This window comes from Geotrypetes seraphini, chromosome 4 (assembly GCF_902459505.1).
Source record: "Geotrypetes seraphini chromosome 4, aGeoSer1.1, whole genome shotgun sequence".
Classification (NCBI taxonomy): Eukaryota; Metazoa; Chordata; class Amphibia; order Gymnophiona; family Dermophiidae; genus Geotrypetes; species Geotrypetes seraphini.
In genome coordinates, this window is record NC_047087.1 from 128240106 (window position 1) to 128266227 (window position 26122).

The window sequence follows — 26122 nt, forward strand, 5'->3', positions numbered from 1 at the left end:
GGCTTACAGCGAGATGTTTGTTGACAACCACATATTCTCTGATATCGCAAAACAAAACGTAGAAATGGATCAAATTATGACCTCCTGGATTAAAGACAGCACAAGCATTCTAAACAAAATAGCCCCCATAAAAACCCGTAGAATTAGAGCTATAAATCTAGAGGGATGGTTTGATTCAGAGCTGCTACTGTTAAAGAGGGACTTAAGAAAACCAGAAAGACTATGGGCTCCCCCTTGTCCCCCACCCTGTTTAATGTCTATCTCGTCTCCTTGGGAAACCTCCTGCAAAGTTTCAAGCTCAAATTCTTCATCTATGCAGATGACATTACAATAGTCATCCCGCTAACCTGTTTCACACCAGAGTTGTTTAACTCTATCAAGCTTACTCAGTCAGATAGAACTCTGGATGTTATCCTATAGATTAAAATTAAACTCTGACAAAACTAAATTCTTCCTAGCTACCCCCAACGACAAAATCAAAGATTCTACAATACAAGTGAATGGTTCGGATTTCCCCCTAGAACAAACTTTAAAAATACTGGGAGTCACCTTAGACAAACATCTATCCCTTGAGAAACACACTGATCTTACTGTCAGGAAAAGCTTCTCGGTGCTCTGGAAACTCCGCACCATAAAAAAATACTTTGATGACACCTCATTTCGCCTGTTAGTACAATCCTCCATTCTCAGCATCCTGGATTACTGCAACATCATTTATTTAGGCTCCATGAAGAAAACCACCAGGAAACTAAAACTGATTCAGAACACCCCCGTCCACCTTATATTTGGCTTAAACAAATGGGAACACATCACCCCCTTCTACCATAGACTGCACTGGTTACCATTTGAATCCAGAATCCTATTCAAGTTTGCATGCCTCTGCTACAAAACAGTATTTGATATATCCCCAAATTACTTCAACCCACACTTCAATCTAAATTAGAACAATAAGAACTCCCGCAGAATTCATCTGTTCGCCTTCCCCTCCCTAAAATTTTGTCGTTTCAAAAGGTTCCTTGACAAAACCTCCTTCCAGGCAGCTAAACTGAACCCATGGCTTGCCCAAATTGTGCTCGATGCCCCCACCTACCTTGACTTCAGAAAAAAACTCAAAACACACTTATTCCACGGACAGAACCCTTAATACACCCTCTTCTACTCCTTCACCTCCCATCAATGCACGTGAATCTCCACCTACTCCTTCTTATTGTACTCTCCTAACCTGTTAACTTCAATGACCTGTATTTTCCTGTATATTGACCTTCTTACTATACATTATTGTATTCCCTTATATGACCTTCCTATTGCACATTATTGTATATTCCTGTTAACTTCAATGATCTGTACATTCCTAAACTGTTAACTTCAATGACTTCATTGTTTGTAACATTGTTTGTAACCTTGATTAATTGATGTGAACCGCCTAGAACTCCCTGGGTATGGCGGTATACAAAATAAAGTTATTATTATTATTATGTAGTAAGGAATATGAGCACATGTGTGCTTTCATGAGGCATCTTTAAAAAGGGGCTAAAAAGCAGGAATATCACCAAAATCGCACACCTTCCCACATTTACCATGCGTTGTTTAGACGCATGCTGATGACGTAGGCACGAATGCCACCAGCGGGCGTTTATATGAGACGCCACCTCTACCCTTCTTTTTTTCTAGATAGGCTGGGGATGCTACTGGTTGGTGTACAGGTAAGGCTGCAGGATATGTATCTTGTTCTCTCAACTGATACGATATGGTGTGCACTGTACTAAAATGTGTTTTCTCCCATGCAGGGGTTTGGCATTTTTGAGATAGAAACAAACGTATTTAAAACAATGGAATGAACTACTTTGTATTGTCTGCCTTGAGGATGTTTATTATAGTTAATGCAAATTTGATGTGCTCATGTAGACTTATGGTTTACAGGTACTATGTTGAGTTCAGTGGCTTTAACTGTTTTGACCTAAGCTGCTATGTAATGTGGACTGTGTGTACGGTAAATGTCCTTTTTGTTCTTTCACAGATAATATGGCAACACTATGAGGTTCCCCTCCCCAACCTCACATAGTAAGTAGAATGGAGCTACACAGGTGTGAAGTTGAGCTTCTTAACTTAAGAAGCTTTCATGAATGCTTTGTTAAGGAACCAGTTTGAATGTAAGGTTGTTAGTAATGTATGTAGAAACATATTTTGATGTTATATATTAAATGCTATGTCTTAAATCATGGGTTCTCTATAATTTCAAAGACAAGATGTGCATTATGATATAGACTGTTGTGCTTGCTTTATCAACTAATGGAAGGATATATAATATGTTTGAAAGGTTACAGAGACCTACACAGCAAGTATGTCATTCGAAGATGTGACAGCACACCTGAAACCAGAGGCTGAATGGAGAAGCAATGGACATCTCAGTGAGTAAGGTAAGCTAATTACCTACACGAGGAATGCTGTGAGTTAGATGAACTCCTTTTGGCAGAAAATATAGTAGCTGCATGATTGGTGGTATATGAAGAAAGGTATTCCAAAAAGGCTGCCCTAAAGAATAGGTGGAGAGGTTTGTATTATTTGGGGGGGAGGGTGAGTAAAAGTTGGCTTAATATACTGATCACTTTTTTGTAGCTGAGCCTAATTAGAGGTAGCAGAGGCCTTAATTAGAGGTAGATGTTGCCTATATACACACCAGATACAAACTCTCAATTAGCCTCACCTATGTAGGTAGTGGAGTGAAGTGTGTTAGATTTTGGAACCATAAAATATGCATTAAAAGTGATGTTTTTGCTACTCTTTCCTGTAGGTCACCTCTGTAAGGACAGCACCTGCCTGTTGTGGACCATAAACTGCAATGACTTTGGATTGTTTCCCACATTAAAAACAGTTATTGCTGCCTAGTTGGTCTGTTTGTACAAATAAAAAACCACAACTTGAGCGCTTTAAAGTTAATATAGTTAGATGCAAGAAATGTGTATCTTTAGCCATGGAGCTTCAAAATGTTCCAAGGAAACAGAGTTCCTGGAGGCTGTACGGGACTGCTTCTTGGAGCAGCTTGTCAAGGAACCAACAAGAGGGGCAGCTATACTGGATTTAATCCTCAGCAGGCTGAAAGGACCTACCCAAGAAGTGGAAGTAGTAGGACCATTGGGAAAGTGATCACAACATGATCCGATTCAAAATGGAAATAGATGCCAAAGGGGAGGAGAATCATTGCAACAATGTTCAACCTCAAGAAAGGGAACTATGACGCCATGAGCCAAATGTTAAAGAGAAAACTCAAGAACAGCTCCAGGAAAACACAAACGATGGAGCAAGCCTGGACCTTGTTCAAGGATACGGTAAACGAGGCGCAAAACCTGTATATACCCAGATTTAGAAAAGGGAGCAAAAACAATCAAACAAAAGACCCGGCATGGATAACCAATGAAGTTAAGAAGGTGATAGGAGACAAGAAAAAATCATTCAAGAAGTGGAAAAAAGATAAAACTGAGGAAAACTGGAAAGAGCACAGGAAACATCAAAAAGAATGTCACCAGTGGTTAGAACAGTGAAAAAAGAGTATGAGGAGAGACTTGCCAAGGAGGCATGGAATTTTAAACAATTCTTTCGATATGTGAAAGGAAAACAACCGGCAAGGGAGGAAGTGGGACCCCTGGATGAGGGAGGCAGGAAAGGAGTAGTAAAGGAGGAAAAGGAGGTGGCAGACAGACTAAACACGTTCTTCTCGTCAGTCTTCACGAAAGAGGACACATCCAACATGCCGAATCCGGAAAAAACCTTCAAGGGGGATCAAGAGGAAAAATTATTATCAATAGAGGTGAGCCTCGAAGACGTACTCAAACAGATAGATAGATTAAAAACTGACAAATCGCCGGGACCAGATGGAATCCACCCGAGAATACTGAAGGAGCTCAAAGACGAAATAGTGGAGTTACTACAGAAGATTTGCAACCTATCCTTGAAAACAGGGGTAATCCCGGAGGACTGGAGGATAGCGAATGTTATACCTATCTTCAAAAAGGGATCCAGAGGCGACCCGGGGAACTACAGACCAGTGAGCTTAACCTCAGTTCCGGGGAAGATGGCCGAATCATTAATCAAGGACAGCTTCAATGAGCATATAGAAAGAAATAATCTGATGAGAACCAGCCAGCATGGTTTCTGTAAAGGAAGATCTTGCCAAACGAACCTACTGCACTTCTTTGAGGGGATAAACGAACAACTGGACAAAGGTGACCCCATAGACATCATAGTAGATGATGACGGCAGATAAAGACCCGAATGGTCCATCCAGTCTGCCCAACCTGATTCAATTTAAATTTATTTTTTTTTTATTTTATTTTTTTTATTTTTTCTTCTTAGCTATTTCTGGGCGAGAATCCAAAGCTTTACCCGGTACTATGCTTGGGTTCCAACTGCCGAAATCTTTGTTAAGACTTACTCCAGCCCATCTACACCCTCCCAGCCATTGAAGCCCTCCCCTGCCCATCCTCCACCAAACGGCCATGCACAGACACAGACCGTACAAGTCTGCCCAGTAACTGGCCTAGTTCAATATTTAATATTATTTTCTGATTCTAAATCTTCTGTGTTCATCCCACGCTTCTTTGAACTCAGTCACAGTTTTACTCTCCACCACCTCTCTCGGGAGCGCATTCCAGGCATCCACCACCCTCTCCGTAAAGTAGAATTTCCTAACATTGCCCCTGAATCTACCACCCCTCAACCTCAAATTATGTCCTCTGGTTTTACCATTTTCCTTTCTCTGGAAAAGATTTTGTTCTACATTAATACCCTTTAAGTATTTGAACGTCTGAATCATATCTCCCCTGTCTCTCCTTTCCTCTAGGGTATACATATTCAGGGCTTCCAGTCTCTCCTCATACGTCTTCTGGCACAAGCCTCCTATCATTTTCGTCGCCCTCCTCTGAACCGCCTCAAGTCTTCTTACGTCTTTCGCCAGATACGGTCTCCAAAACTGACGTCATCTACGGAGCCCCAGCGCGGACAGCTTTTCAAGCAAACTTGATCGAAGTCTCAAGTTTGCCACACTGCACCACGCATGTGCATGCCCTCCCGCCCACCATATATCTGCACTTCCAAAAAGCCTTTGACAAGGTACCCCATGAGCGCCTGCTAAGAAAACTGTGGAACCACGGAGTAGAAGGAGACGTGCACAGATGGATCTGTAATTGGCTGGCAGACAGGAAGCAGAGGGTAGGAGTAAAGGGACACTACTCTGAATGGGAAACAGTTACGAGCGGTGTCCCGCAGGGGTCAGTGCTGAGACCACTGCTGTTCAATATATTCATTAATGACCTGGAAGTAGGGATGAAGTGCGAAGTTATAAAATTTGTGGATGGCACAAAACTCCCCAGCAGGGTTAGAACTATTGAGGAATGTAAAGAACTACAAAGGGACCTGAACAAGCTGAGTGAATGGGCAAATAAATGGCAAATGTGCTTCAATGTAGAGAAATGCAAAGTCTTGCACATAGGGAAAGGAAACCCGATGTACAACTACAAGATGGGGGGAATGGTATTGGGGAAAAGCAACCTAGAAAGGGACTTGGAGGTTTTGGTGGACCAAACAATGAAGCCAGGGGCACAATGCGCAGCAGACTCCAAGAAGGCGAACAGAATGTTGGGCATTATCAAAAAAGGAATCACTACCAGAACCAAAGAAGTTATCCTGCCGCTATATCAGACAATGGTGGGCCCGCATCTGGAATACTGCGTTCAATACTGGTCACCGTACCTTAAGAAGGATATGGCAACACTCAAGAGAGTCCAGAGAAGAGCAACAAAAATGATAAGGGGCATGGAAAACCTTCCATATGCTGAGAGGCTGGAGAAACTGGGGCTCTTTTCCCTGGAAAAACGGAGACTTAGAGGGGACATGATAGAAACTTACAAGATCATAAAGGGTATAGAGAAGGTAGAGAGGGACAGATTCTTCAGACCGATGGGGGAAACAAGAACAAGAGGGCACTCAAGAAAATTTAAGGGAGACAGATTCAGAACGAATGCTAGGAAGTTCTTCACACAGAGGGTGGTGGATACCTGGAATGCGCTTCCAGAGGAGGTGGTAGAGCAGAGTACGATTTTGGGTTTCAAAAAGGGGTTGGACAAGTTCCTGAAAGAAAAGGGGATTAAAGGGTATAGTTAGAGGGGTACTACACAGGACAAAACGTCTTAAATAAAGGATCACTTACAGGTCACTGACCTGGGGGGCCGCCGTGGGAGTGGACTGCTAGGCGCGATGGACCTATGGTCTGACTCAGCAGAGGCGATGCTTATGTTCTTATGTTATATATATATATATATATATATATATATATATATATATATATATATATATATATATACAGAAACCTATATATATAGGGGGGGAGGAGACCTTCTAGTTAGATGGTAGGCTGTTCTGGTAGAGGTGACCTTTTGCAAAGTGCAGCATGTGTTGTAAGGTTATGTAATTGAAATGGTCTTACACATTAAAAAGGTGTTGGACAGAACTGAGCTTGGTAAGTGCAAAAGAGAGGTCAATCAAGTTAAACTTTGACTTATGTAGCTGTGGTGGAATGCTTTTAAACCCTACCTCTGCCCACCCCCCAATCAGGATCATACAGTATTTAGGGTAGGTGTGGTTATATATTCCAGATATTTTACCTATAGCAGTATCCTGTAGGTAGAAATTTCACTAAACAAAGGAAGGCCCCCCCATCTATCTAGGTCAGTGGTTTTAAAAGGGCTGCCATCTAGAGGTGTCACAATCTCTGGGACTAGGTGTAAAGTGTGGTACATTTGCCAAGAGAATTGAAAGGATACTAGTGTGACAACAGCCTTGGCCTGATATGGAAGTAGGAATGTCATTCTAGATTGCATAGGAAGCGGGAGATCAGCACCCCCTCCCCCCCCCCCCAAGTTAGCCAGCTGGGTTCTGGCCATGGGAATAAGGACTGTACAACACCACCCTCCAAAAATAAAGGACTTCCTTTCCTCCCTGGTTCCTATAACTATCCAGCCTTTGCCCTACCTATACAGTTTATTTGAAGGAACACACACCTGCCTTTGGCCAACCACCCCTACCAACATGCGTTCCAGATACACTGGCTGGCTATTAACTGCCCTCTCAGCCTCATAATGATAGAATAGGCTCCTCCTCTACGCATTTCTCCTATTCTCTTAGGCAATAGTGGTATGTTAGAAACTTTCAGTTGTTGACCCTACCTTGCTTCATGGTGCTTAACCATCTGAGACTTGCTGTATATCTCTGGCTCCTCCTGCCCTCTCAGGGCATTACACAGTTTCAAAGTACTTCTGGCCTGCCTGTCTCTCAACTCCCCTCTAACCTTGGTTACAGTGCTGGGGTGCTATGTGGTCATTGAATGTGCTTATGTATCTTTTCTCTCCCCCCCTCTCTTGTGTGGCTGGATACGTTATCTGCTGTGAATTCTGGATTGGCTCCTGTAAACAAAAGCTGAGGTTAATTGATCCAGCTGTGGGTGCATTTATCCTGCTGAGGCTTCAGGCTTACTCTGGCTGGGATGTCCCTCCTCTTTTTTGAACCCCTGCTGTGCCTTTCTGAATGCTAAGGGTTTTGGTCTGAGTATTCCATTTATGAAAGGAATTGTAGGGAAGTGAAGAGAGGGACTTGTTTTTAATCTACAGTGTCCCCCTTTCTGTGACCAGCCTGCCTTTCTTTAGGACTGGCCACAACCTTAATGGCCTGGTTTTTGAATTTGGCCACAGGTATGTTTGCTTTGCTGGTCTGGTTGAAAGCAGTGGCATGGCCTTCCCTGTCACAATACACTGGTGTAGTGAGGGAGGAAGGGGTCTGGGCTAGGTGGTGGCACCCCTCTTCCCGCTCGGGCCCCCCATTCCCCCCAATGCACATGTCCCTTTCACCCTAGCTTGTGACCTTTGTTCCAAACAGGCCACAGCTTGCTGCCTGCATTGTCTTCAATGCAATAAAGTAGTGAAATGAAACATATCTGTCCTCATGAGAGACTGTACAGAATGAGTGTTTGATGTGTGAATGTGAGGATTGGTTAGCAAAAGAAATGAAACCAGACTCCCTGTATACAATCAAGGCATAATGAAAGATAGAGAGGGGGGGGAGGGGGTTAGAGGTACCTAACAGTGGGAAGACAAATCAAGCCCTGAGTAGTTTCAGTCACCTGACATTTTACATCCCTGATAGTGGGAAGGTTTGGGAGGGGAATCTTACATCACTGGCCTGAAATAAGAAAGGTCAGTGCGGTATCTAGTAAAGAATGACACGGGGAAAAAATCTGTCCCCATTACTGCCCCGTCCCCTTCACCGCTCCTTCACCGCCCCGTCACCGTCACTGCCATCCCATTCATTGCCCTGTCACCGTCCCCGCAGCATCCATATAAGCCTTAGTACTGCAATATTTAGTTTATTCCTTCCTTATAAATCAAAGTTCTGGCTGCTGAACTAGAGAAAGAGATGTTCAGCTGGCAGGGCTTTGTTTATAAATTTTTATCAACACAACTAATATACTACTTTATCCTAAAGCAAAAAATAAATAAATAAATAGACTTTTTTTTTTCTACCTTTGTTGTCTGGTTTCTGCTTTCCACATCTTCTCATTCAATTCCTTCCATCCACTGTGTGTCTTCTCTCTGCATCTTCCATTTGCTGTTACTGTGCCTCTCCCTTCACCCCCCCCCCCCATTGGTCTAGCACCCATCTTCTTCCCTCCGCTCCCCCATAGTCTGGCATCTGTCTTCTTCCCCCCACTCTGTCTTCCACATTTCCCTTCAGGGTCTGTTCCTCTCTACCCTCTTTCAATGTCTGTTCTATTCCTTTCCACTACTACCCTTCCCTCCCTCCTTTACCATCTGTTCTTTTCTACCACTCTTCAGCTCCTCTCGCATGGCCTATCTATCTACCTTCCTCCCTCTTATTTTCGTGGCACGTTACAATGTAATTTGTGCAAGCTGCTGGAGCCTGCGAGCTCGGTCCCTGTCTCATCCCCACAAACCATCTCGCTTCTGTTTTCCTATTTTCCCCATTTCTAATATCTCCCCTATGTATCTGGCATTGCCCCCCCCTGTGTCCATATACCATCCCCATGGCATGTCCCCTTTATGTCTCTGTCCCTATGCCCCCATGCACATAATTTCCCCTCTTTCTGTTACCTTCCTGTGTCCAGATTTCCCCTATCTTCCTCTTCCATACCAGTGTGTCTCTTCTTTTCAACTCCATCTAGCTTCTTTCCCTCTTTCTTTCCCCGCCTCCCTGCTTCTAGCATCTGGCTCACCTGCCTTTCCTCTCCTTTCTTTCCTGCTGTGGGTTTCTTTCTTTCCCTCTTCATCCCCTTGGCCCAGAATCTTTTTCCCTTTCACTCCCTCCTTCCTAGTGTGAGCCGGCTCCCTCCCTCCACCTCACCTTATATTCCAAGTTTGCCGGCTTTCTTTTTCGCCAAGCCGTACGCTTTCAAAAAGCCGTCCACGCGCGGCTGCTCAGTTGTTCAATCTTCTGCTCTGACGCAACCGAAAACAGGAAGTTGCAGCAGAGAAGATTGAACAACTCCAGCAGCTGCGTGTGCGTGGCTTTTTGAAAGCGTGCGGCTCGGCGAAAAAGAAAGCCGTCAAACTCGGAATATAAGGTGAGGTGGAGGGAGGGAGCTGGCTAAACGCTGCGATCGGGTGGGTGGGGGCTGCTGGACCGCGCGATCCTTGATTGCCTCACTCCGGAGACAAGACCATTGACCGCTCCACGGGGCGGTGAATGGCCTTGTCTCTGTCTCCGCAGCGACTACTATTTTTCTTTCCCCGTTTCTGCGGGTTACCTGCGGCTACTCGCGGCTAGCCTCTGGTAACAACCACTGTGTCATTCTCTAGTATCTAGCATTCAGGCGGGTGGGGGGGGAGGGGTTAGAGAACTTCCTGAAAACCAGTGGCCTAAGCACAGCAGTGTGGCAAGCCTAGAAGGCATGCAGCTATAGGCCAGGCCAGGCTCGTCTGAGCCTTAGGGGCTCTTGTATAAAAGTTCTTGAAACCAGAATGCTGGCCACAACTCTGCAAAGCATAGCGGCAGTACTGTGGCAAAGAAACAATATTCAAAGGGATATTGGGGGGGGGGGGGGTTATTTTAGTAGTTTGAAGCAAGAAGTTGCTGTAAATCAGAATTTGTGTTTGTGATCAATTTCGTTCCAAGCATCATCAGCCTGTGTGGCTTTATCACAACCATTGATAGAGTGAACTGGATTCAGAATTAACTAACTTGGAACAGTGAAGTACTGGCAGAGAGGTTTATCTTTCTGCAGTGCTTATTCCACAGTGGCCCTCCAAAGAGTGTTATTCTTGTGCCTGGGCCGGAAACCAGGTTGGCAGCGCCAGGCTTACCCCTGGCCCCGTCGCAAACTCTAATAAAGCAACCATTGTTGGTTTTACAATACAAAATGACACTCAAAACAATAACCCCCTCCCGTAAAAAGTGGTGATAGATCAAAGGTACCAATTGTGATGGACAACCACCACATCAGGCTTTTAGTTTTTGATGGACCACATGTTCAGCAGTAATAAAACCTGAACCATATCTCCCATTCATTCCTGCCCCCCCATAACTACCCCCCACCCCCTACTCCTCACAGAATGACATGAGGGATGGCCACTTCCTGCTGACCCCAACTTCACCCTCCAGGCACCCCCTCCTCTGTCCTGGAGACATTGGGAGCAGGAGCTACTGTAAACACCTCTGTTTCCTCTGTTACATCACAGGGCCCTTGGTACATCATGTGATATAGGGGGAGGGACCTAAGCGCTGATAGCCTGTGATGTGTCATCCTCTTCCCTTGGGACAAGGCGTTTGAGGTGATTGGGGAGTTACTTAGGAAGGTGCACCACAATGTCCCCGATGGGTCTTTTGATTGAAGCAAAAACCAAAACAAAAACTGCAGACCATGTGCAAGATGTAGGCACTGTTTATTACAATATTAATGCAGTATGGTAAATATACCACCTTATTACCAACCAGTGGACCCAACATGGTCCCTGTTTCGGACAACACCTTCCTCAGGGGTCCATGGTGGATGAGGTATATACAAACCACATTGACCAAATCAAACAAATGCCGTTCCGGCTCCAAAGTACAGTGCAGCACTGCGTCGCGATAGCACATTGGGTCCACTGGTTGGTAATAAGGTGGTATATTTACCATACTGCATTAATATTGTAATAAACAGTGCCTACATCTTGCACATGGTCTGCAGTTTTTGTTTTTGCTTGCTGTTTATTCACTGCAGATCCATTGGATTTTCTTTTCGTGTCTTTTGATTGAAGGACAGACAATGGCTGTCTTTGGTGAATCTGGTCTATAGTCATAATGATGTGTACAAGTGGGCTGCTATCCATGGCTTTGCAAGTAGAGTAGACCAATGAAGAATTTAAGAGGCCATTTAAAGCAGGTAGACACCTTTGTAGGCTGGGGATTTTTAAAGGGTGAGATATCAACTCCCTCCTGCTATCAGTGTTAAACGGAAAAAAAAATAAAAGCAGCGCGACACTCTCCCCCTGACACAGAACGGGCCATAACTGACACCAAAGTTGGAAGCAGGAGGGGTGCTCTGTCCCTCCTACTCCTAAGCCTCCCACCCCTGGTCGGCCCAGGCGGTCGGGGCCGGCCTACCCACCCCGGTACCTTTACAATTTTTGGGAGCAGGAGGGGTGCCCGGTCTCTCCTGCTCCTTCGAGGCAGGCTCCCATCTTTTGGAGCAGGAGGGGTACCCGGACCCTCCTCCTGCTCCTACGCTGCTGAAAATCTTTGGGAGGAGGAGGGCACCTCATCCAATCAGGGACTTCCTTAGGAGCAGGAGAAGGGTCCGGGCACCCCTCCTGCTCCCGAAGATGTTGGGGAGCCTTGCCCCAGGAGCAGGAGGGACCGGGCACCCCTCCTGTTCCCAACAATTTGACAGGTACTGGGGTGGGTGCGCTGGGCCCGACTGCCTAGCTCAACCAGGGGTGGGCTGGGGGAGGTGGGAGGCCAAGGAGCAGGAGGGATCGAGCACTCCTCCTGCTCCCAACTTTGGTGTTGGGGTGGAGGTGGGCCGTGCCGAGTTGGGCCCGGCCCAGCCCGGCCGGGGGGTTAGTTGGCCTATTGAACAGGAGGAACCGGGCAACCCTCCTGCTCCTAATCCCAATTCTTGTCCAATCCCCCTCAGCTATCCTCATCCCAATCCCCAAGTCTCTTGATTTTTAGATTAACTTCCTCCTCCCATTTGTAATGGTATTCTACCCAAATTGTTTTCCCCTGCACCCCAATCTCTGACTAGATACTTCCTTTTGATTCAAACCATCTTAGCTCTCTTCCATTTGCAATTTTGTATCCCAGAAAGTACTTTTCTGTTCCCCTTACATCTCATACACTCATTGTATGTATCTTGCTGTAAATATCTCTTACTTCTTGTTGTAAACATCTCTTACTTCTTGTTGTAAACATCTCTTACTATCATTGTATGTATCTTGTTGTAAACCGCTTTGAACTTATGGTATAGTGGTATATAAGAAATAAAATTATTATTATTATTATTTTTAAAGGTACAGGGAGGGAGGGGGGGTGGGTCTGGCCGGAGTGGCCCGGCCCAACCAGGGGTGGACCGGTCGGGTGCGGTGGCCCAGTCTGGAGTGGGCCGTGCTGGCAGGAGGGAGGCCTAAGGAGCAGGAGGTACTGAGCACCCCTCCTGCTACCAACTTTTACATACCGGAGGGGGTTGTTGGGGTGGGCAGCCATGACTTTTTAAAAAAAAAGTTTTCCTTCATGCGGGCTGGCTCTCCTGCTCCCCCCTTTCAGGCAATCTTGCCGCCCAGACTCTCCTGCTCTCTGCCGCCTTCCGTGCAGTGTGAGCCTGCACTGTGGCATGCAGCCCCGCTTTAAACCCGCGGGTTCGCACTGCAGGGAAGGTGGCAGAGAGTAGGAGCTCAGGGTAGAAAGCAGGACTGGAAGATCGGGGTGAGCAGGCAGGAGACACGGGGTAGAGCAGGGCTTCTAATGAGCTGGAGAGTCGGAAAGACGTTTTCGATTGGTCTCCAGCAGTCGCCTTTTGGGTTGGGTGGCCAGCCCAGTCAGATCCGAAATTTTGTGTAGTGAATTGGGTCACTGTCCAATTTGCATGTGTTTCACCTCATTTGCATGCACAGATTTGAAGCGGATCGCAGGAGAGGTAAGTTAATCAGACCGGATGGAAATTTGATAGTAAAGGGGTCGCTAACCGATCGGTTTGCTTTGTGAATCTAGCCCTATATTAGAGATGTCCTGTCTGTGTGTGTCCTAATCACATTGTAAGCTCTTCTGAGCAGAGAGTGCTTTTTCAATGTTATCTGGACAACACAGCACATATTTGTCAGCATTACATACATTATGCACACTAGTAGAAATGGTAGTGATGTACCACATATGACACACATCATACCATATATGGGCCACAACCTCTATTGCCTTCCCTACACCACTCTCTATGTGAGCAGCTCAGCTTGTATGCCATGACTTTGTATAGCAAACTATTATGGCCTATATTAGTCATCATATATTGTGACATAGAACACCATCCACAGACAGGTGAACCCCCTGAGCTATAGAATACGCTCCAAATGTTAGTGACCTTCCCCTTCTCTCCCCCCCTCCCCCGATATATCCCTTATTGAAGTAATAATGCAGTTACTCACACTTTGTCAACGAGCAAACATACCAAATCAGAAGGCATGACAGCAACACGATTAATTTTTGTTTGTGCTCATTGCACTAACATGGAGTTCTGGCCTTGATACTGTCACCTATCCATCCATTCATACATCACTTTTTTCCTGAGCCTCAGAGTGTTGTGGTATTAGCCACTGGTTGGCTGTGGTTCAACAGCCAGAGTGTTAAAAGAGGGCTATCTATCTATATGTATGCATATCTTTCTATATGGTTGACAGACACAGCCTTCCCCTTGCTGGGGTGTGTGGCACAATGATCTTGTGGGAGGCCATTCAGGTAATGAAAGTTTAACATGTTGTGGCCTGGAAGTAAGCTGCTACCTCAGCAGCTGCTCAGTTTGGCAAAGATGCTGAGCAAATGTTGAAGACACAGCTTCCACCCTATTCCTGTTACTACCTGCCACACTCAGTGCATCAGGCCTTTACATAACAGTTATAAATAACCAGGTTACAAGGGGACCTTTTTGAAGCTGCCCTTAAGGCTAATCCTTGCTACCTATATGTACCCATGTGTGTTGCCATTCCCTCTTTCCTGCCGACTGTATCTGGCTCAGGTTTCCATGTCTAGATAGTGAGCTCTTGGGAGTACAGACCGTCTGCTGTGTGTTCAATGTACAATAGTGTGTAGGTAGGCTAGTGTTATATAAACTATTAATAGATTGGTAGATGGTGAAGGGGGAAGGGTGACGTGTCAAACATGATAGGGGTGGGTGGCTGGGAGGGAGGCTTCATCTATAAAGGCAGAACACTGATGGCCAGGAGGAGTGTCCAAACTCTGGGAATGTGCATGGTGGAGGGACAACATGGAGAAAATGTGGTTAAAGGACAGGAGACCGAGCAGAGAGACTCTAGCACCGACATAACAGTCACACAAGAGATGTACACATGCAAACTCAGGATCAATTTTAATAAAGAGTGGGTAACTATATACCCTATTCCCCCCCATAATATTTTCCACGGCCAAAATATATATATAATATCTATCTATCTATCTATCAATAATAATAGAACCCTAAGCGCGCATGCGCACTTAGGGTTTCGTGATCCCTGCCGCCGTGTTTTCTGTTCCCTGGCCGAATTCTATTATAGAATACGGTGGCAGGGAACACTCCGGATCTTCCCCCCCTCCCGCCCTCACTCACCAACCGCTGCCGACGCCTTCAAAGGAGCCTGGTGAGGATCACGGCCGGCTGTAGCAAACTTTGAAGGCCGCACAGCACCTCGGTAGTACGTTTCCTCTGACGTTCGTGATCGTGTCAAAGGGAACGTGCTATCGAGATGCAGAGCGGCCTGCGAGGTTCGCAAAAGCAGGCTGTGATCCTCACCAGGCTGCAAACGACCATGCTGGACCGGGGGAGCAGGTAAGGGGTGCTGCTGGACTTGGGGAGCAGGGAAGATGGACAAGGGGAGCAGGGAAGAGGTGCTACTGGTCCGGGGGGAGCAAGGAAGAGGGACAGGGGGATCAGGACCTGTGGGAGCAGGTAAGGAGTGCTGCTGGACTGGGGGAGCAGGGAAGAGGGACAGGGGGAGCAGGGAAGAGGTGCTGCTGGACTGGGGGAGCAAAGAAGAAGGACAGGGGGAGCAGAACCTGGGGGAGCAGGTAAGGGATGCTGCTGGACCGGGGGAGCAGGGAAGAGGTGCTGCTGGACCAGGGGAGCAGGGAAGTGGGACTGGGGGAGCAGGGAAGAGGTGCTGCTGGACCGGGGGAATAGAAAAGAGGGACAGGGGGAGCAGGGAAGAGGTGCTGCTGGACCGGGGGAGCAGGGAAGAGGGACAGGGGGGAGCATGGAAGAGGTGCTGCTGGACCGAGGGAGCAAGGAAGAGGGACAGGGGAGCAGGGAATAGGTGCTGCTAGACAGGAGGAGCAGGGAAGAGGGAAAGGGGAGCACAGAAGAGATGCTGCTGCACAGAGAAGTGGGGTGGGGGAGGGAAATGCTGCTGCTGCTACACAGGGAAATGGAGGGGGAGGGTATGCTGCTGCTGCTACTGCACAGGGAAGTGGGGTGGGGAGGGAAATGCTGCTGGTGAGGAAAGGGGGCTGGGGCTGAAAGGGAAAATATGGGAGAAGGGGGCTGGGGGGGGGGGGTAAAAATGGATTTGGAGCTGGAGCTGGGGCTGAAAATAGAGGACATGTGAGGGAAGGAGGCTTTACTAGCACCTGTTAATGTAACGGGCTTAAACACTAGTATATATATATATATATAATATATATACTAGATAGATACTATAGATATATAGATATATATATATATATATCTGGGTATACTGAACTGGACCAGTGGGTGTGTCTTACCTAGCAGTATCTGGGCGGCCTATATGGGCACATTAGTAGAACCATCATCTCCTTGCCCTCCCTTACGTCCCTCGCTGGTGGGGACCTCCGGGAATGGGTCCACCAGCGTGGAATAGCAAGATGGATGTTTGCAGCTACAGGCAGGGCCCACCCTGCTCCTTTTATAGCGTTGGTATCATGGCAGGTCCCATCTGCAGCCGCAAACATCCATCCTGCTATTCCACGCTGGCAGACCCATTCCCGGAGGTGCCCGCCAGTGAGGGACGTAAGGGAGGGCGAGGAGATGATGGTTCTACTGATGTGCCCGTATAGGCTGCTCAGCTACTGCTAGGTAAGACGGACGAACTAAAACAGGGCTTATCTAACAGTTGTTCAACTCGTAAAGGCCTTTTTTCCGGCCTAGACTATACAGGGGGCCAACCTATATGGGGGGGGAAATACAGTAGTCAGCCTTACATTCTCAATTGTGCCTCAAAGCTTAGTTGAATGGCGCTCAGCGTTGTGCTACTGTTGGTGTATACGACAGCTACCTTTGAGCCATGAGTTATAGAATTTGGACCTCAGTGTCAATGTGGTATGGCACGGACCCTGGACATGAAAGCATTGAACGGGTGAAGGGCCCTGTGACTTTGTTGCTTTAAACAATACTTGCATCCATACCTCTCAGGGCCTCCAGCTCCTGGAGTGCCTCAGCAAGGAGTTGGGGCTGTTTTTGCCTCAGCTCACAGGCCTTCTTCTTCAGATCCTCCATCTGCCATACAGAGAATAGAGATGAGCTTTGCAAACAAGTTAAGTGTAAGTAAAAGATGTCAAATGTGACCAGCATTATACTATTCCCCCCTCATTGTACCATCATGGCTCATATATTATTCTTTTATTGCCAGATCTTTGTTGAGACCCTACACAGAGATGGCTTCACTCACAATTGAAGAACCTAGGCCATATGCCAGCTTGTCTCCTCTAGTGTGAGAGAGAATAGAAACGTCGCTGTTCACGAAAGGTATGGGCAACCGCTCTGAGACTCGGGAGAGAGGTGGGAAACCCAGGTCTGTTAGGTGAAGGTGCACTGGCCTCACATACATTCCGTCTCGCTGTAGTCCATGCAGGACCGGTTGGCCTAGGCCAAGGGTGGGCAGTGAGTGTCCTGGAGAGCCATAAGCTATTTGGCTTTTCGACATTTCCACAATGAACTCCACCCTTTTATTGTGCCTGCGGTACACCCGGTGCCATTGCCGCTGGTACTCATCAACAGTGTTCAATCCCAAACAGGAAGAGGAAATGATGTAAACGCACGTACTAAGGTAGGCGCATGCACGGTCGTGCACACATACATGTGAATGTGTGAGTGTTAACTTTTTTTGCTAGTGTACATTTAAATCTACCAATAGTTCACAGCAAGGCTTGAGGTTTGTGACTTCATGGTTACACAGAATCTATGAATTTTTAATAATAATAATAATATATTTTTTTTGTATACCACTATACCAAAAGTTCAAAGCGGTTCACAACAAAGTAAAAAACACATACAATCAATATATATAGAGTACATTAAACCAGTCAAAAAATGCATCAATTAAAAAGTTAAAAAGCAAGGAGAAGTTAAACAGTACCACAACTAAGATGTAAACATGTCAAACAGGCGTGTCTTTAGTGATTTTCTAAATTCAGAATAAGAAGTAGCCTCTAATATAGGTTTTCCAAGCCATGTATTCAGTTTAGTGGCCCTGAATGATAAAATTCTGTCAAAAAACTTCTTATATTGACATGATTTTAGAGAAGGGTAATTAAATAGATTTATTCTACGTGTACTCTTATTAGAATAGTTAAAAGAAAACTGAGAAGAAAGATAATCTGGTAGCATCCCCAAAACTGCTTTGTAACAAATACAGGAAAACTTGAACAGAACTCTGGACTCTACTGGCAACCAGTGAAGTTTTTGATAAAAAGGGGTAATGTGCTCCCATTTTTTTAGTCCAAAAATGAGGCGAACCGCAGTGTTCTGAATCAATCTCAGTTTTTTGAGTATTTTTTTTGTAAACCCCTAAATATATAATATTGCAGTAATCTAGAATACTCAAAATGGATGTCTGCACCAGCAAATGAAAGGAAGGTTCATCATAAAACTTATTGATGGTGCGGAGCTTCCATAAAACCGAGCAAGTATTTGAGAACTATGCTACTGGGATTAGAACACCCTGCTGGTGGGAAGATATGGTATTAAGAGAGGTGCTTTTCCACTCAGCCCCACAGTAGCTGTTCCTTTGGCTCCTTGAAATGGCATTCTTGTATATAGGCCATGACACATGTGACCTACATTTTTACACCTTTGCTTAATCTTAGGGACATGGAGTGTGAGAGTAACAGTACAGCAGCAGAAATTACATTACAGTACAATCTATTGTGTAGCAAACTTGAAAGGCACATTACTATCTATGCTATCATGTTTATGTGTAGAGGAGCTGTGGTGTAGTGGTAAACTTGATGTCACCCCCACCCCCCCCACCTCAGTGGTTGCTAGTTCAAATCCCACTTGATACATCATTGGAGCATATACCAAATAAGCAGCATTTAAAATTTTTTTTAAAAAAAATTATATATTAGACACCATGAAAATAGGCTACTGCCTTAGATGGACAATTGACCTGACCCAGTAAGGCAGTTGTAATGTTTCCAAGGCTCACTTCTCATAGACATTGTTCTGAGCAGGATGCTTCTAGGAAATGTCAATCTACAGGGCAGCCTACGCCTTTCAGTGACATAGGCGTAGTTGTTGCTGCGGTTCCTGGAGGAAAAGTCCAGAGTCAGTGATCATGATATGAGGAGGCAGCCAGATGGGTAGCATGTAACATAGCACTCTTTGGGTTTTGCCAAGATACTAGGGAGCTGCCTTGGTCACTGTGAGAAGGCCCGACCATTGGCCTGACCGAGTAAGGCAGTTGAAATGTTGTTCATGAGTTAAATATGACCATCATAACACCGCTAGATGACAGGGATGTCCCCAGGGTAGAGGTATTTTTGCTTCTGTTGGTGGCCTCATCCAGCCACTTCACCATTTCCCACACCGTGTGCACAGTTGAACTGTGCAGTTTCACATGCAACCTCTATTGACATGTATATATATATGTTTCTCCTAGGTGTCCCCAGGCACATACAACTTATTTCACAAATGTTGTTTGATTACCATTAGTGAGGTTTTGTGCATGGCTTCTGTGTTTTGGACACATCCCCCTATGAGAGCTGGATAGTGTTCCCCCATTTGGAGGGACACATTTAATGAAGCTATAGCTGTGTCATTGCATGTGCTACACCGCTGTGTCACCTTACCTATTGGCAAATCCCCCCCCTTCTCTAACTATCCCTACTTATAGAATCCCATCTGTCTGATCACAAAGACAGGCTGCTCAGTCCCCTGTCTTTGGCAAGGTATCCCTTACCATCAGTTGATGACAACACAAGAATCCTCACATACAACCGCAGCTTCTGAAAGTCACACAGTCTCAGATGATCAGGGAAATATACCCTTATTATGATCAGTTCTAACAGCTGCAGCAGAGGCCCATATACATCCCTGACATCTGCAGAAGGGCAGCATGGGGCCCTCATGGGGCCAGCTCCCCCCCTCACACCATCAATACCTCACTTCTAACACTCAACACTGACATGAAACCACCAAAAACTGCACCCAGATACTCAGGGGTTTTGGGATATGATGTTAGCAGGATCAGAGTAAGGTGTTGAGATATCAGGTGGGTGACATGAAGCTGCAGTGTCAGGAGTTTGAAGGGGGGGATGCTCCCAGCAGCAGGAGAGAATGAGCAATCCTCCTGCTGTTAGGGGAATATAAGAGGTGAGGGGGTTGATGGTATCATGCAAGTGGGAGTGGCCATCCCTCCATCCTGCCAATCTCAGTGATGACTGTTGGGAAAGAGATGGTGTGGGCCAGGCAGCTGAGTTGATTGCAGCAGGGGTATTTCCAGGCTGATGAGTGGAGGCAGCCAGCATACCCAGAAGCGAGAGTTTGGCAGGAGCAGTCCTGCCAGTTCAGTGAGTGTGTGTGTGTATTTGTGTGTTTTTGCACAGTACTGTTTACTAATGGTGATATCAGGCCTGCACTAACTCAACCCATCTTTTACCAAAGCATGATGAGGGTTCTTATGAGCAAACTGCCTGCTGACACTGCTCCCACACCCTCATAGAGTGTCAGGTGCAGCGCAGGACATAAAGCACCCTGTCTAGCACTAAACACCACTAGCATAGGTTGGCTAAAAGGGGGGGGGGGGGTGACGTTTATGTGTAAGAGAGTACAGCTACAGTACAGCATTAAGGTTAGTGACAAGCTGTTTTCTGCTTTAGTAAGCACCGCACACACCTTTTACAGAACCACACTAGCACTTTTTGCAGCCTGACCCCACAGAATGCTGCCCACTTCGCCCAACACTCATAGGAACCATCGGGAGAAGCACAGGACATTGAGCACAGCTCCCACACGCAAAACAATGCTACCACAGTTTTGTTAAGGAGGCCATTGGATTGCACTAAACTACTCTACTTAGGACATGGAGAAAAGTTGGGTCCATAAGATAAATAGGCATAACGCTGGTGGATTATCGTGCACTAATATCTGCCTTTGTCACGCGCTGGTCTAATTAGCGCACGACTACCCTAATGTCCCACGCTAATTAGACCAGTGCCGTGCGGTATTTCAGGCTATGCGCCTATGTGCGCTAATTTTTTTAGCGCACCTTAGTAAAAGGAGCCCTATAAGTTGTTTGAGGCAGGGACTTTCATACCTTAATTGTTATCACCATTCTACAAAGCTGTAGCAGCAGCATTAGTAAGAATGATTATTTTTTTATTATATAGGTAGTCTGTTCTGCAGAGAAATAAGAGATCAAACAGATGTTTTTCTTAAAAACAGAAATTGGTCTCCATGGCATTATCAGAGAACCAACTTCATTTTAAAGAAATGCCTCTCTCCACCACCAAAAAAAAAAAATGTTAAAAATGTGAGACATGAATAGATCAGGATTCTTTACCAATAAACAATGTACAGGAAAGTAAATATTTTTTGGATTTGGTTTAATTCTATTGCAACCTCAGAGATGTACAATGCTACAACTGGCTCATATAAAAGGAGAAACACAACCACAAAAGCAGAACTGGGTAACTCATCTGGGCATTACCTTAATTTTTTGTTGATGCAAACTAATTTCTAATTGCAATTTCTTCTTGGCCTCTTGAGCTTCTGATGTCTTTCTAATTTCTGCTGCTAACTGACGACTACAGTAGGAATTATTGATTTTCAGTTGTTTCTCCAAACTCTATGGATACAGAATGCAGTGTAATTGACCGATAGATTTTCAATGAAGACTTATAGCCTGCCAACTTCAATTAAATTCAATTAAAAAGGAATCAAAGAACATCTTTAAAAAAAAAAAAAAAAGAACAACCAATAGAAAATTACAAAAGTGTAATAGTACAAATGCTAATCAGTTTGTTCAAATTTTAAATAATACCTGCAGTTTTGGAACACTATGCCAACTCCATAATCTGATTTCAAAATGAACCAAATTAATTTTACCATACAAAGGTTATGGAGGCCATTTTAGATGCTTTGTGCAACATACTAATTATAGAAAAAAGTCCCAGTAGTGTCACTGAGAGACAGAGTGTGGAGAGCAGCGATGGAGCTAGCGAAAAACCAAAATAACCAAGGATTAATAATTAATGTGATATGAGGATCTCAGTGTGGATTGTGAAATCAAATCAAACGATAAATCGTTCAATATTACAATCTGTGTGAGGGCACCCACCAACACACCACACCATCATAGAAACCTCATTGTGTGATCATCAATAATACAGTGTAAAAAGTGTAATAACACCAATATTACTCAAAATAATAATAATAAAAGCTCCGAAGCTGCCCCAACACAGTCAGTCAAACAGAGGAACTGCATAAACATGAAAAAACTCACTTATATCTTATCTTGCTTTTGCTACATGCAGTTCCCGTCGGGCTTGTTTGCCCCGTTCTACTCTGGGAGTTCTGACATCTCGCACTGAGCCCCTATTGAGATAAGTGATTTTTTCATGTTTGTGCAGTTCCTCTGTTTGACTGACTGTGTTGGGGCAGCTTTGGAGCTTTTATTATTATTATTTTGAGTAACACTGGTGTTATTACACTTTTTACACTGTATTATTGATGATCACACAATGAGGTTTCTATGATGGTGTGGTGTGTTGGGTGGGTGCCCTCACACGGATTGTAATATTGAACAATTTATCATTTGATTTGATTTCACAAGCCACACTGAGATTCTCATATCACATTAATTATTAATCCTTAGTTATTTTGGTTTTTCACTAGCTCCGTCGCTGCTCCCGACACTCTGTCTCTCAGTGACATTACTGGTACTTTTTTCTATAATTGCTAGTACATGTCCTAATTGTATTGGTTTTTGCTTACATTGATTGTGCAACATACTGGCACTTACATGTGTAGATCACATATATGGCTAAATGCTGATTTTAGAATGCAGCAATTTACCCCTCTGCCTATTACTGTACATGCTGCTGTGTTTCTGATCCTGTGCCTCTGTTGCTGTTTTGCAGATCTCTCTGCTAGTATTCCAACCTCCACTGCATTGACATTGTCTCCATTTCCTGGAAGTGACATCTTACTGGTATCAGAAATTCCACCACCCTCTGTGGCACCTACCTGAGCGTGCACAAATAATGGGATGCGCTCCTTTGTGCACGAATGAGTGCTCATATATATGCAACTACACCTCCCCCTAATCCTAGCATCTTCATTTCTATTATATCAACTGTTTTGATCTATAGTGCTCTATTGACAATAATTCCTCACCAAGGAACTCCTACTGTCTCTGTGCCTCCCAACTATATGATTCCAGTTTTCTGGGACCATTGACCAGCCCCTTTAATCAATTTTCATTCATCCCAGTAAGATGTCTGAATTATATTTTACCAAGTATGGCTAGCTCTAGCTCTATGACCATTCCCACAAACACTACAACTGGCTCCCCTAAACACTTGCTGTCTCCGAAACAAATACCTAATTCATGACCTGATTCTCCAACTAAAATTAGATATTCTATATCTGACAGAATCATGGCTTACTGACAATGATCTCTCTTATTTAAGTCAAGCTTCACCCTCTGGCTATTCTTATCTCTACAACTGTTCCCATAAAAAAGGAGGAGGCTTAGCAGTAATCTATTCAACAACCATTCCTCTACAGCAGGGGTCTCAAAGTCCCTCTTTGACGGCTGCAATCCAGTCGAGTTTTCAGGATTTCCCCAATGAATATGCATGAGATCTATGTGCATGCACTGCTTTCAATGCATATTCATTAGGGAAATCCTGAAAACCCGAATGGATTGCGGCCCTCAAGGAGTGACTTTGAGATCCCTGCTCTACAGCTCCTCTCTTTACCTTCAGCTTTTCCCCTGGAATCCCTTACATTATGTTTTACAATGCCCAATAGATCTTGTTTTTCTCTATCACCCTCCCCATATTCTACTCAGAAAATTCTTAATCTTCAATCTTTTTTTGACCCAAACTACTGTCATCTCTCAAGATCTCATTATCCTTGGTGGCTTAAATATTCATATTGATTCTTTATCAGCCCCATTCAGCTTAGATCTACTTACGGTAATTCATGATCTCTTTTTAATGCAACACATCAAACTGACTACTCATAAATCAAATAATATAAACCAAATACTTTCCACTTAATCTAATATGTTAATGAAAGGTCAATTATACTAACAAGAGATAGCCTCAGTAATGGAGCCTACGCGTAGCCAAAATCAATGACTGGGGTATTCAGCGTAGTTATACTTGCTCCTTATTCTCCAATCATTGGCCTCACTCTTGTGACTATACTAAATTCAAACACAAAAATTTGCTAAAAGTTATTTATTTAAATTATCACTTTTTTTCTTATCTTTTCAATTTTTTATAACTTATTCTTATTAAAACTTTTTATTACACTCATACTACCCCTTTCATTATACTCACATTCTAATTCTTTCACTACACTCTTATTTAACCCCTTTCATAACAATCTATCTCTTATGAGCCTACTTACTTTCCGTTTTATCTATTAATAGTTATTATAGAGACAAGGCATTCATTCACACTTGTCTTGAGTCAGCATTTATATTGCATAACAGCCTTTTTCTCATAAACCTGCTTGCTTTCAGTTATATCTATTGATAGTTATTTTAAACAAGGCATTCATCCAAACTTATCTTGAGTCAGCACTTGTATTTCAAGACAGCCAACGTGGCCAACGTTTCGTGGGCGTAAACTCGAACCCACTGCCTCAGGGCCAGATAATTTAGGAAACAAGTCGCTGAAAAAAGTACAAGAAAGTTCATTTAGAAAAACGTAATGCATTCAGATTTATTGTGCACGATAAGTTCACTTACTTGCTGCTCAGTATTCAATTGAAAGCGGTCTCAGTTCAACAAAATGGCGACAGCCTCGATTTAAAGACCTGGTTGTGTACTGACGTCAGTCAGAGTATCAGATTTCACTAGTGCAGGGATTCATTGATAGAAGCCAAAAGCTCTGCTGCCGATTTCAGAGCAGGAAACAGCCAAGAATCACACAGTGAGCAAACATAGCAGGCTAAACAAACAAACAAACTCTGCTTAGTAGAAATGTTGCCATTCTATTTGTTTGTTCAAACCATTAGGATACAAAGTATTTAATCTGTTGATCCAACGCTGTTCATGTTGGGCAAGTTTACGTCTGAAATTGCCTCCCCTAATATCGGGTCTGACAATTTCTATGATTACAGCTTTTAGTGACATAAATTCATGTTTCTTTGTAATGCAATGTTTAGCTAATGGTGCTCCCATATTCATGTTTTGTTGAACTGAGACCGCTTTCAATTGAATACTGAGCAGCAAGTAAGTGAACTTATCGTGCACAATAAATCTGAATGCATTACGTTTTTCTAAATGAACTTTCTTGTACTTTTTTCAGCGACTTGTTTCCTAAATTATCTGGCCCTGAGGCAGTGGGTTCGAGTTTACGCCCACGAAACGTTGGCCACGTTGGCTGTCTTGAAATACAAGTGCTGACTCAAGATAAGTTTGGATGAATGCCTTGTTTAAAATAACTATCAATAGATATAACTGAAAGCAAGCAGGTTTATGAGAAAAAGGCTGTTATGCAATATAAATGCTGACTCAAGACAAGTGTGAATGAATGCCTTGTCTCTATAATAACTATTAATAGATAAAACGGAAAGTAAGTAGGCTCATAAGAGATAGATTGTTATGAAAGGGGTTAAATAAGAGTGTAGTGAAAGAATTAGAATGTGAGTATAATGAAAGGGGTAGTATGAGTGTAATAAAAAGTTTTAATAAGAATAAGTTATAAAAAATTGAAAAGATAAGAAAAAAAGTGATAATTTAAATAAATAACTTTTAGCAAATTTTTGTGTTTGAATTTAGTATAGTCACAAGAGTGAGGCCAATGATTGGAGAATAAGGAGCAAGTATAACTACGCTGAATACCCCAGTCATTGATTTTGGCTACGCGTAGGCTCCATTACTGAGGCTATCTCTTGTTAGTATAATTGACCTTTCATTAACATATTAGATTAAGTGGAAAGTATTTGGTTTATATTATTTGGTATAGGTTTTTCCACTGGGGAATTTTTGTATTTAGTGTGTTTACTGGAGTATCTCCCTGTATTATCAAAATGACACAGCAAGCCTGGCAGAACACACTTAGCTTTAGTTCAGATTTCATTAATACAGTTTTGGATTTTCCTACTACTTTGAATTGGGAACAACCTAATATTAAAAATTCTACACTCTGGGATGAATTGACCATCTTATCTAAACGTTATATTAGAGCTGAACTTCATGGGGCAACTCTCACTGAGTATTGTAAAAAGGAATTGATACCAAGAGGCTTACGAGTATATAAAGAACCGAGGATGTTTAATGAAGATAAAGAATTTAATCAGAAATGGATTGGGATTTTGAACAAATGCTCCCTCGATTTAATGGTCCTGATTATTGAACGTACAAAACAGGCTATGAATAATATCAAAACTGAGATAGAAGAC

The 26122-nt window shown here is 44.0% G+C and overlaps 1 protein-coding gene across 1 annotated transcript in view; it reads right to left on the reverse strand.

The window, feature by feature from the left end:
• Positions 1-26122, reverse strand: part of LCA5L (lebercilin LCA5 like) — a 153610-nt gene that overhangs the window by 97746 nt on the left and 29742 nt on the right. Inside the window, exon 3 of the mRNA XM_033941841.1 lies at positions 21189-21326. Within this exon, the coding sequence (XP_033797732.1) occupies positions 21189-21326 (138 nt within the window). The remainder of the gene's footprint in view (positions 1-21188; positions 21327-26122) is intronic.